Genomic DNA, 13,543 nt, shown 5'->3' on the forward strand with positions numbered 1-13,543 from the left:
ATGCTGGACATTTATAGGCTTAATCCTGTGAGTAGACTTTTGGATGAGAAGCAATGTGCGCCATTATCTTATCCATTTGGCCTCACGCCCAGATTTTGGCAAAGGAAAAGACATTGATTTGATTTGATTAGATTAGATTAAATTAGATTTATTGGATTTATATGCCGCCCCTCTCGGGCGGCTCACAACAGTGGTAAACAAAACATAGTAACAAATCGAATATTTCGCAATCTAAATTACAGTTTTAAGTTAAAAAATCCAAAAGAGACCCAATATATAAAAACAAGCACACAATCGAATCATACACAAAAACTACATGGGCAAGGGGGAGATGTTTCAATTCCCCCATGCCTGACAGCAGAGGTGGGTTTTAAGGAGTTTCCGAAAGGCAAGGAGGGTGGGGGCAATCCTAATCTCTGGGGGGAGCTGGTTCCAGAGGGTCGAAGCCACCACAGAGAAGGCTCTTCTCCTGGGTCCCGCCAGACGACATTGTTTAGTCGACGGGACCCGGAGAAGGCCAACTCTGTGGGACCTAACTGGTCGCTGGGATTTGTGTGGCAGAAGGCGATCCCGGAGATATCCTGGTCCGATGCCATGAAGGGCTTTATAGGTCATAACCAACACTTGTGACCGGAAACTGATCGGCAACCAATGCAGACTGCGGAGTGTTGGAGTAACATGGGCGTATTTGGAAAAGCCCATGATTGCTCTCGCAGCTGCATTCTGCACGACCTGAAGTTGTATGCCGCCCCGAGTCTTCGGAGAGGGGTGGCATACAAATCTAAATAATAAATAAATAATAAATAAAAATAAAGTTTCTGAACACTTTTCAAAGGTAGCCCCATGTAGAGAGCGTTACAGTAGTCGAGCCTCGAGGTGATGAGGGCATGAGTGACTGTGAGCAGTTACTCCCGGTCCAAATAGGGCCGCAACTGGTGCACCAGGCGAACCTGGGCAAACGCCCCCCTTGCCACAGCTGAAAGATGCTTCTCTAATGTGAGCTGTGTATCGAGGAGGACGCCCAAGTTGCGGACCCTCTCTGAGGGGGTCAATGATTCCCCCCCCAGGGTAATGGAAGGACAGATGGATTTGCGTTTGTGAAGTAACCAACGTATAGTAAAAAGACTCTTGTTTTATTTGAAACCTCTGTGTGTTTGAGCTTTCATTTGGGGCTAATTACCGGCCAGCTGTCCTGCAAGACAGAACAATATTGAAGAGAAAAAACAGCAAAGTCCTTCATTTACTACTTAAAGGGTCTTGATAGACTCAAACATTGGGCGCTATCTAACAAAGTGACATTCAATGGTGAAAAAAGTCAGGTTCTACATTTAAGCGAGAAAAACAAAATGCACAGGTATAGTATATTTGGTACATTGCTCAACAGTAGTAACTGTGAGAGGGACCTTGGAGTCCTAGTGGACAACCATTTAAATATGATAGTGGTGAGACCACATTTGGAATACTGTGTCCAGTTCTGGAGACCTCACCTACAAAAAGATATTGACAAAATTGAACGGGTCCAAAGACGGGCTACAAGAATGGTGGAAGGTCTTCAGCATAAAACGTATCAGGAAAGACTTCATGAACTCAATCTGTATAGTCTGGAGGACAGAAGGGAAAGGGGGGACATGATCGAAACATTTAAATATGTTAAAGGGTTAAATAAGGTTCAGGAGGGAAGTGTTTTTAATAGGAAAGTGAACACAAGAACAAGGGGACACAATCTGAAGTTAGTTGGAGGAAAGATCAAAAGCAACGTGAGAAAATATTATTTGACTGAAAGAGTAGTAGATCCTTGGAACAAACTTTCAGCAGACGTGGTAGATAAATCCACAGGAACTGAATTTAAACATGCCTGGGATAAACATAGATCCATCCTAAGATAAAATACAGAAAATAGTATAAGGGCAGACTAGATGGACCATGAGGTCTTTTTCTGCCGTCGGTCTTCTATGTTTCTATAAGGAGCCAGCTGTGTGCAGCAGCTGCCAAAAAAGCCAACACAGTTCTAGGCTGCCTTAATCAAGATCACATGAAGTGTTAATACCACTTTATAAGGCCTTGGTAAGGCCACACTTGGAATTACTGCACTCAGTTTTGGTCGCCACGATGCAAAAAGGATGTTGAGACTGTAGAAAAAGTGCAGAGAAAAGCGACAAAGATGATTAAGGGACTACAGGCTAAATTGAAGAATGGTTGCAGGAACTGGGCACGGCTAGTTTAATGAAGAGAAGGACCAGGGGAGACATGATAGCAGCCTTCCAGTATCTCAGGGGTTGCCACAAACAAAAAGGGGTCAACCTATTCTCCAAAGCACCTGAAGGTACAACAGGAAGCAATGGGTGGAAACTAAACAAGGGAAGAAGCAACTTAGAGCTAAGGAGAAATTTCCTGACAGTTAGAACAGTTAATCAGTGGAACGGCTTGCCACCAGAAGTTGTGAATGCCCAAACACTGGAAGTTTTTAAGAAGATGTTGGATAACCATCTGTCTGAAGTAGTGTAGGGTTTCCTGCCTAAGCAGGGGGTTGGATGTCTGGGAAGGGGGTGGTGTTTTCGCTCTTCCCGGGCTCTGAAGCCTGGAGAGAGCCAAAAAAAAAGAGGGGACTTCCGGTCCAACCAGAAATTGGCAAACGGGCCATTTCCAACCTCCAGAGGATGTCTGGGTGGGTAGGGGAGGCTTCTTGAAAGGCTCCGGAGCTTGGGGAGAGCAAAAAAACGGCCTTCTGCACCCCATCCGGTGGCTGGAAAGAGAGCCTGTTTTCCAACTCCCAGCGGGCCCAGAAGACCCAAAAATCAGTGTGGACCTAACCTTGCATGTCCACCGATATTGATTGATTGATTGATTGATTGGATTTGTATGCCGCCCCTCTCCGTAGACTCGGATATGGCTTCACATGCAACACATGCCATGGGTTCGCCATCACTGCTCCAGGATCCGGAAGGAGTTGGGTGGCTTATTAATTTAATAAATAAAAATTTAATGTAATAAATAAAATAAAACAGGATGTTTAGAGGAAGCCTAGATAAAGCAGAGGTCTAACTGTAAGTGCATCCTATCTGTGGTCGGTAAAAAATGATGCCCTTAATAACTTGGGTTTTTTTGCAGATCCTTCAAAAAAACAGGTCCTGAAATCTACGAAACAAATTCGAGGAGCGAGGAGAGGAGGATGGCCCAGTCTGAATGGACAAGTGAGTTTTGGGGGGTTTTCAGTCCACAGAAATGCGGCGGAGGGTGAGCTGGGACTACAATACCCAGCATTTTCAGCCCTACAGTTAGAAGATCGACCCTATGTTTGGATTAGGTGAAGAGGCTAATCTAGTATTTGGGATCAGATAGATGTTCTCTGGTGCCAGGGAATTTATATTATTATTATTATTATTATTATTATTATTATTATTATTATTATTATTATTATTATTATGTCAGTACAACACAGCAAACGAGATCACTATGCTGGATTTTGTATTTCATCACCAGTCGGGCGCTTCCCAAGCACCTAGGACTGAGTGATGTAGCAGCTAATTATGTTTGCCGATCCCAGTCAAGCGGCCTTTTGCAATTGACAGATGGAGATTTTGTCAATTCCGATGGTTTTCAAATGTTCGCTGAGATCCTTTGGTACTGCACCCAGTGTGCCAAGTACCACTGGGACCAATTTCACTGGCTTATGCCAGAGTCGTTGCAGCTCGATTTTTAGATTATTATTATTATTATTATTATTATTATTATTATTATTATTATTATTATTATTATTATTATTATTATTATAGAAACATAGAAACATAGAAGACTGACGGCAGAAAAAGACCTCATGGTCCATCTAGTCTGCCCTAATACTATTTCCTGTATTTTATCTTACAGTGGAACTATGTTTATCCCAGGCATGTTTAAATTCGGTTACTGTGGATTTACCAACCACGTCTGCTGGAAGTTTGTTCCAAGGATCTACTACTTGGAACAAACTTCCAGCAGACGTGGTTGGTAAATCCACAGTAATTATTATTATTATTATTATTATTATTATTATTATTATTATTATTATAATATTTGTATGCCGCCCCTCTCCGCAGACTCGGGGCGGCTAACAACAGTAAAAAGACAATATAAACAAATCTAATATTAAAAGTAATTTTAAAAACCCCAATTTAAGGAACCAATCATATTACAGTGATATCTTGTCTTACGAACTTAATTGGTTACACGTCAAGGCTCGTAAGGTGAAAGGTTCATAAGATGAAACAATGTTTCCCATAGGAATCAATGGAAAAGCGGTACAAGCCCCAAATTCACCCCTTTTGCCAGCTGAAGCGCCTGTTTTCGCGCTGGTGGGATTCCCCTGAGGCTCCCCGCCTCCATGGGAAACACCACCTCCTGACTTCCCTTGCCAGCGAAGCGCCCGTTTTTGCGATGCTGGAATTCCCCTGCTGGGATTCCCCTGCAGCATCGCAAAAACATGGAAGTCCAGTGGTGGGGTTTCCCATGGAGGGGAGCCTCAGGGCAATCTCACCAGCGCGAAAACGGTCGCTTCGGCTGGCAAGTGCATCCCAGTGGCGGCGGCGGGTTCGTAAGGTGAAAATAGTTTGGAAGAAGAGGCAAAAAAATCTTAAACCCCGGGTTCGTATCTCGAAAAGTTCATATGACGAGGGGTTTGTAAGACGAGGTATCACTGTATTAGGGAATTCGTGAAAAAACCCGGAATAAATCGGGTTTTGTTATTATGTATTGTTTTTATCTTGTTGTGAGCCGCCCCGAGTTTTCGGAGAGGGGCGGCATATAAATCCAATAAATCTAATCTAATCTAAATCTAAACTGTATTAAAATGTTTAAAAGTCAGGGAAAAATCATGTAAAAAACCTGGATCGCGCTGCCTGGAAGAGTCAAGCAAAAATGAGCATAATTGGCAATAACTTGCTTTCTCAGGTGTACTGATATTTCTCCATGGCTTAGCCGTTTGGAATGACGTCATCTACGACCATGCCTTAACTAGATCGCAAGTTACAGGGAAATGTCAGGGAAATATCAGGGAATTTCAAAATGCTTTCCCCCTGGACACCCTGATTAAAGAGTAATAATCATATGGAAAAGAGGGAAAAAAAGAAACTATTATTCTTTAGAAAAGAAGTAAAATATGCTAATACTAGAAATGTATAAGGTGGGAAAAGGCCACATCTTTGATAGTTGGAATGGAAAGAAAAGAACAAAAAAAAAGTGGGAAAGAAAAGTGAATTAAATCAGTAATAAAATAAGGGGGGGGGAGACTAAAATTATATATATTAAGATGAAAAGAAATGTGAAAGGCTAGAAGGTTTTAGAAATGGAAGGATAATATTAGAATATGTATTAAAAATAAAATGATAAATTAATTGTAATTATTAGGAAAATATTGTTAAGATTATTGTATGGACGTATGCAACTCATGGGTCTGATGTCATGAGATGTATAAAGATTAAAAATAAATAACATTTAGAAGAAAAGATCACACCAAGTGTTATCAAGGCCTTGATAAGGCCACACTTGGAATGCTGCATTCAGTTTTGATGCGAAAAGGACGTGGAGACTCTAGAACAGCGTTTCCCAACCGGTGTGCCGCGGCACAGTAGTGTGCCGCGAGACACTGGCAGGTGTGCCGCAGAGCTACGGAAGCTCCAGCTGGGCAGGGCGCTGCCGGTGCCGACCTGGAGCGCCCGCTCGCAGCTGTCCCCCGGCTCCTGCCCGATGCCGCGGTTTCCGGCGCTCTCCTGCTGAGCCCCAAAGAAGGAAGGCAGGAAGAAGAAGGAGAGCTTCATTCTTTGTGCCTTTTTCCCCCCTTCCTTCTTTGGGGCCTAGCAGGACAGCGCCGGAAACCACGACATCGGGCAGGAGAGGACAGGAGAGAGCGCGGGCCGGGCCGGGGCGCAGAGGCAGGCCGGGGCTGGGGAGCGCGCGGGGGTTGCCCTTTTGGTTTGGAGCTGCAAGCGCGGCTCCCCGAGGCAGGCGGGCAGGCAGCTTCCCTCCCTGCGCCTTCCCTCCCTGCGCCTTTTCCTTTCCCAGCTGCAGCCGCACCCTCCCGGTCCCCCCGCCAGTGCCCTCCCGCCGGGCCCTGGCGTCAGCGGCAAGTGTCCTTTGGGGCCCGGCGGGAGGGCACTGGCGGGGGGAGTGGGGGGGTGGCTGCAGCGGCCGCAGGCAGTCGCGGGGAGATGGCGGCGGCGAGAGGGAGCTCCAGGCGGCGGGAGCTCTCTCTCTCTCAGCTGACTGCAAGTGGGAGCTCTGACGGTGGCGATTGGACGTGCTGCTGGACGCCGTACTGCTGGCGCTGCGGGCTTGGCATATACGGCGTCCAACAGCACGTCCAGCTGCCGTCCGGGCTCCCGCTTGCAGTCAGCTGAGAGAGAGAGAGAGAAAGAAAGAAAGAGAGACATATAAGAGAGGCAGAGAGAGAGACAGCAAGAGAGGCAGAGAAAGAGACAGAGAGAGAAAGAGAGGCAGCAAGAGAGACAGAGAAAGAGAGACATAGCAAGAGAGGCAGAGAGAGAAAGAGAAAGAAAGAGAGACATAGCAAGAGAGAAAGAGAGACATAGCAAGAGAGGCAGAGAGAGAAAGAGAAAGAGAGAGAGACATAGCAAGAGAGAAAGAGAGACATAGCAAGAGAGGCAGAGAGAGAGAAAGAAAGAAAGAAAGAAAGAGAGACATAGCAAGAGAGACAGAGAGATAGCAAGAGAGGCAAAGAAAGAGACATATAGCAAGAGACAGTGAAAGAGAGAGAGAGAGCAAGAAAGAGAGAAAAAAGCAAGAAAGAGATAGCAAGAGAGAAAGACAGAGGAAGGGAAGGAGGGAGAGAGAAAGAGCAAAAAAGAGAGGAAGAAAGAAAGAGGGATGGAGAGAGAGAAAGAAGGGAAGGAAGGAAAAGAGAGAAAGAGGGAGAAATAGAGCGAAAGGGAGGAAGAGAGAGGGTTTTTTTGTCCAAACTTTTCTTTAGCCCACCCCCCACCCCCCACCCACCCTTTCAATGTTCCCCAGGATTTTGAAAATATGAATAATGTGCCGCGGCTCAAAAAAGGTTGGGAAACACTGCTCTAGAAAGAGTGCAGAGAAGAGCAACAAAAAGATATTGACAAAATTGAACGGGTCCAAAGACGGGCTACAAGAATGGTGGAAGGTCTTCAGCATAAAACGTATCAGGAAAGACTTCATGAACTCAATCTGTATAGTCTGGAGGACAGAAGGGAAAGGGGGGACATGATCGAAACATTTAAATATATTAAAGGGTTAAATAAGGTCCAGGAGGGAAGTGTTTTTAATAGGAAAGTGAACACAAGAACAAGGGGGCACAATCTGAAGTTAGTTGGGGGAAAGATCAAAAGCAACGTGAGAAAATATTATTTTACTGAAAGAGTAGTAGATTCTTGGAACAAACTTCCAGCAGATGTGGTGGATAAATCCACAGTAAGTGAATTTAAACATGCCTGGGATAAACATATATCCATCCTAAGATAGAATACAGGAAATAGTATAAGGGCAGACTAGATGGACCATGAGGTCTTTTTCTGCCGTCAGACTTCTATGTTTCTATTAGGGGACTGGAGGCTAAAGCATATGAAGAACATTTTAATGAGTATGGCTGGTTTAATGAAAAGAATTGCTCTCCTATATCTCCTATACCTTTCTTCTATTCCTATATTTCTTCTATTCTTTCATTGATATGTTCTATTACTATAACTTCTTTTCTATTATTTCTATTTGACTTTGACTTTGAAAAAACTAAATTACTCCACAAAACAGAGAATTTATATAGAAGAATTTCTCTAGAAGCTATAGAAATTGAGAGGAGACCCCTTTGCATAAATAAAAGAGATGACACGTCCCGCCTACCAGAAATTTGGAAACCAGCCTTAAACAAAAAAAACACTTCATAATAATCAGCATGTCAATCCTTCTAATAATTATGATTTTAGAATTTTATATTTGGAAATCAGCCTTAAACAAAACACTTCATAAAAATCTCCATGTCATTCCTTCTAATAATTATGATTACACCAACCAATCAGATCACTGAAACATAATCACCCAATCTATTTGCTACATTCAAAACAAATCTCCACCCCCACACTATATACTAGGAAGAAATGACAGTTGCTAACATTCCATTTACAACAACACAAAGATTGGAACTTCAGCCTGATGATGGTGAATGTGATTTCGCCGAAACGTCGCATAGACATGCAAAATATTACACAGGGCAAAACCCGAACTCAGAACAATCTACATATATATATATATATATATACACCCACTAAAACCCTCATGGTGTATTGGACAAAATAAATAAATAAAAAAAAATAAATGATAGCAGCCTTCCAAGATCTCAGAGGTTGCCACAAAGAAGAAGGAGTCAATGTCGGTTGGCGGGCCCCAGAGGAAGAGCCTTCTCTGTGGCGGCACCGGCTCTCTGGAACCAACTCCCCCCCGGAGATCAGAACTGCCCCTACTCTTCCTGCCTTCCGTAAACTCCTCAAAACCCACCTTTGCCGTCAGGCATGGGGGAATTAAACATCTCCCCCTGGGCACGTTTAATTTATACATGGTATGCTTGTGTGTCTGTCTGTTAGGATATGGGGTTTTTTAAATCTTTAAATATTTTAATTAATTGGATTATTTATGATTTGTTTTCACTTGTTGTGAGCCGCCCCGAGTCTTCGGAGAGGGGCGGCATACAAATCCAAATAATAAATAAATAATAAATAAATAAACATATTCTCCAAAGCACCTGGTGCAATGGGTGGAAACTAAACAAGGAGTGAAACTACTTCGAACTAAGGAAATTTCCTGACAGTTAGAACAATTAACCAGTGGAACTACCTGCCTCCAGAAATTGTGGGTGCTTCATCGCTGAAGTAGGGATAATCCGAACCTGTGTCTTGAGGGAGACCCTAGGAGAAGACTAGAACTCATAGTCTCCCAGTTTCTACTCCCCATCACTTTTGCCCGCTGCACCAAACTGGTGGAGTAGAATAGGGTGGCATGGATGGACATAATTTCTGCTGTGGAAAAGCAGCCCTGTTGTTTCCTTTCCGCACACTAGATGGCAGTAGAGGCCAAAGAAAATGAAATTGTGTGTGTTTCCTTTTTAAATCTGTCCTTGAAATTATTCACTTTGTGGATAATTTTATTAATTTATGTTTATTTATTAAATTATTAATCTGCTCATTTGACTGATGCAGCAATTTTGGGAAGCTTACAATACAGTGGAACCCCGACATAAGAGCTGCTCTACTTAAGAGCAACTCGAGATAAGAGCTGGGAGGGGAGAGATATTTTTGTTCTACTTACAAGCCCAAATTCGAGATACAAGCGCCAAGGAGCTGTCTCCTGAAGCCAAACGCTAACTTCCGCGTTCGGCTTCAGGAGACAGCTGCGAAGCGGCGCGCGTGTTTTAAAAGGTTGCAGCCGGCCTGGGGGGCTCGGGGGGGGTGCTTGCAGCTTTCTTTCTTGCTCTTTTTCTTTCTCTCTTTTACCTTCCCTTCCTCTATTTCTTCTTTTCTTTCTTCTTCCCACCTTCTTCCCTCCCTCCCTCCCTTCACTCATTCCTCTCTTACTCTCCCCTTTCATAAGTTTCCTTGCTTCCTTCCTCTGTTCCTGTCCCTTCCCCCTTTCTTTCTTTCTTTCTTTCTTTCTTTCTTTCTTTCTTGCTCTTTTTCTTTCTCTCTTTTACCTTCCCTTCCTCTATTTCTTCTTTTCTTTCTCCTTCCCACCTTCTTCCCTCCCTCCCTCCCTTCACTCATTCCTCTCTTACTCTCCCCTTCCATAAGTTTCCTTGCTTCCTTCCTCTGTTCCTGTCCCTTCCCTCTTTCCTTCCTTCCTTCCCACCCTCCGTCCATTCATTCACCCATTCCTCTCTTGATCGCTTAAAGCCGGTCCCTGGTGCAAAAAGGGTTGGGGACCTCTGTCCTACAGGATTGGGTGGCAGAGAAGTTGAACATATGTAAATTTAAAAGTTTAAGAAAGTTTACAAGTTAAGTGAAAGAAACTTCATTATTCATTTATATGTACATGTACATTTCTTCATTAAAAACATGTCTTTCTGCATAATTTGGACTAACTTTGTGAGTTTTTTGGGGGCTGGAACCAATTAAAATTATTTACATTAATTCCTATGGGGAAAAGTCGTTCGAGATAAGAGCTGCTCGACTTAAGAGCCCAGGTCCGGAACGAATTAAACTCGTATCTCGAGGTACCACTGTATAATGAAAAAGCAATAAAAGGTCATTTGTTTAAGGACTGGTTAAAACAGCACTGGAAAAAAAATTACAACCGATCCTCGCATTTCTGACCGTCACAGCATCCCAGAATTTGGGTACTTGCCATGGTTACAGTATCTTGGGGACATGAGCTGATCATTGGCATCCTTCTTGGAGGGCGGGGGCTTCCAACAAATTCAGTTGTGTGGGAAGCGAGATTTGTTTATGATTTTGTTAAAGACCGCAGCCAAAACAGTCATAGGATTGGGCATTTATTATTATTATTTATTGGATTTGTACGCCACCACTCTCCGCAGACTCGGGGCGGCTGACAACAATGATAAAAAAACAACATGTAACAATCATAGTTCCCTCTAAGCTGAGCAGTGAGCAATCGCTCACTTAAAAATCATCATCAACTCAGAGTTTTCCAAACCTGCCCAGAAGCCGAGAGGGAAAGAGTGAGAGGGAAGGAGAGAGAGAGGAAGAGAGGAAGAGAAAGAAACAGATAGAAAAAAGAGAGGAAGGAAAAGAGAAAGAAAAAGAATGGGAGTAAGGAAGAGAGAAAGAAAATCAAAATCTAGTTTGAAACTAGCTCAACTATTTAAGTGGCATTTTGATAATGATAGAGTTGCCCTATTATGAGCTCACTGTTATAGACACACAAAACAGTATTTTATTTTGAAATTCTCTGAGGCAAAACAGGGTGGGTTTTTTATTTGTTTGTTTGTTTGTCTGTCTGTCTGTCTGTCTATTTATTTATTTATTTATTTATTTATTTATTTATTTATTTATTTATTTATTATTTCTGTGCCGCCCAGTCCCAAAGGGACTGCCGCTCAGACACTATACTTTTCCGCCCACTCCCCAAAAAAATTAGAGGGAACACTGGTAACAATCCAATTTAATAAAACAACTAAAAACCCTAATTATAAAAACCAAACATACACACAAACATACCATACATAACTTGTAATGGCCTAGGGGAAGGAATATCCTAACTCCCCCATGCCTGGCGACAAAGGTGGGTCTTGAGTAATTTGCAAAAGACAAGGAGGGTGGGGGCCATTATAATCTCTGGGGGGAGTTGATTCCAGAGGGCCGGGGCCGCACAGAGAAGGCTCTTCCCCTGGGGCCCGCCAAACGACATTGTTTGGTCGACGGGACCCAGAGAAGGCCAACTCTGTGGGACCTTATCGGCCTCTGGGATTCGTGCGGTAGAAGGCGGTTCTGGATGTATTCTGGCCCAATGCCATGTAGGGCTTTAAAGGTCATTACCAACACTTTGAATTGTGACCAGAAACCGATCGGCAGCCAGTGCAGGCCGCGGAGTGTTGCAGAAACGTGGGCGAATCTAGGGACGCCCACGATGGCTCTTGCGGCCGCATTCTGCACGATATTCACTTAATGACCGCATTGCATAGGAACAGATATTCCAGTCCCACTTGTGGTTAGTGAAGTCTACTTTTACAGGTGGTCCTTGATTTACGTTCACGTTGGAGCCCAAAAATTTTGTTGCTAGGCAACACAGTTGTTAAAGCGAGTTTTGCGCCCCATTTTACGACCTTTCTTGCTAGAGTTGTTAAGTGAATTGCTGCTGTTGTTAAGCGAGTCACATGGTTCTTGATGGAATCCGGCTTTCCCATTGACTTTGCTTGTTGAAAAGCGGGTCTCAGTGACCCTGGGACACTCCAGCTGTCATAAATTTGAGACAATTTTTAAGCGTCTGACTTTTGATCACCTGACCCATGGGGATGCGGCAACTGTCATAAGTGTGAAAAATGGTTGTGAGTCACTTTTTTCAGTGCCGTTACACTAGAATGGAATAGAATAGAATTTTTATTGGCCAAGTGTGATTGGACACACAAGGAATTTGTCTTGGTGCAGATGCTCTCAGCGTACATAAAATAAAATATACATTTGTCAAGAATCATGTGGTGCAACACTTAATGATTGTCATAGGGGTCAAATAAGCAATGAAGAAGCAATATTAATAAAAATCTTAGGATATGAGCAACAAGTCACAGTCATACAGTCAACATGGGAGGAAATGGGTGATAGGAATGATGAGAAAAACTAGTAGAATAGAAGTGCAGATTTAGTAGAAAGTCTGACAGTGTTGAGGGAATTATTTGTTTAGTAGAGTGATGGCGTTCGGGGAAAAACTGTCCTTGTGTCTAGTTGTCTGGTGTGCAGTGCTCTGTAGCGACGTTTTGAGGGTAGGAGTTGAAACAGTTTGTGTCCAGGATGTGAGGGGTCAGTAAATAAATAAATAAATAAATAAATAAATAAATAAAGTTGTAGGTTCACAGGCTCTTCTATAGGCCTGGAGATTTAAAATCCCAGTAAGTTTGTTTATACACTATATTTGGCAGTCGGTTTCTTTAGATATTTTAATTGGCATATTGAAATCAATTTACAAAAATTGCATCGCTTGAATTGTGAAATGGTCCAAATGACCATAATTTCTGGTGAGAAGAAGGACTATAATTCCCTTTAAAAGCTGCGTTGGCGGTTCGAAAATTGCCTGTCCATTTAAAATAGACCAAAAAGTATGGCGTAATTATCCATCTGCCTTCCCCTGCCACTTCCCAATAAAAGGCATAAACTTTAATAGACTGTGGGAATCTGTTGGGAATTTTTCCGACCTCGTTTATTTTGTTTGAAAGCCTATCAAATAAAAAAAATGTATTATTTGGGAAAAGTCAGCAAACCACAGGCAGACCAATTACAGCAGGATTCGTCCAAATAAGAATAGAATAGAATAGAATTCTTGATTGGCCAGGGGTGATTGCACACACAAGGAATTTGTCTTTGGTGCAGATGCTCTCAGTGTACATAAAATAAAAAGATATATTAAAAAAAACAATGATTGTCATAGGAGTCAAATAAGCAATCTGGAAATAATCAATATTAATAAAAATCTTAGGATACAAGCAACAAGTTACAGTCATACAGTCCTAAGTGGGAGGGAAAGGGTGATAGGAATGATGAGAAAAAACTAGTAGTAATAGTAGTGCAGACTTAGTAGAAAGTCTGACAGTGTTGAGGGAATTATTTGTTTAGTAGAGTGATGGTGTTTGGATAACCTGTTCTTGTGTCTAGTTGTCTTGGTGTGCAGTGCTCTGCAGCGACGTTTTGAGGGTGGGAGTTGAAACAGTGTGTGTCCAGGATGCAAGGGGTCTTTATATACGAGGGTCGCCCAGAAAGCAATGCGGCACATTTTTTTCTTGACCAAAAACATCACATTTTGGGGTCAAGTTCCCACTGGAACCAACTCCCCCCAAAGATTAGAATTGCCCCCACCCTCCTTGCCTTTCGTAAGC

At 42.9% G+C, this 13,543-nt stretch overlaps 1 protein-coding gene across 1 annotated transcript in view; it reads left to right on the forward strand.

The window, feature by feature from the left end:
- The window catches only part of TEX14 (testis expressed 14, intercellular bridge forming factor), a 125,353-nt gene that overhangs the window by 56,353 nt on the left and 55,457 nt on the right, over window positions 1–13,543 (forward strand). The window contains exon 16 of the mRNA XM_070735410.1: window positions 3,109–3,191. Coding sequence (XP_070591511.1) covers window positions 3,109–3,191 — 83 coding nt within the window. The remainder of the gene's footprint in view (window positions 1–3,108; window positions 3,192–13,543) is intronic.

This window comes from Erythrolamprus reginae, chromosome 1, assembly GCF_031021105.1.
Source record: "Erythrolamprus reginae isolate rEryReg1 chromosome 1, rEryReg1.hap1, whole genome shotgun sequence".
In the NCBI taxonomy this organism is placed as follows: domain Eukaryota; kingdom Metazoa; phylum Chordata; class Lepidosauria; order Squamata; family Dipsadidae; genus Erythrolamprus; species Erythrolamprus reginae.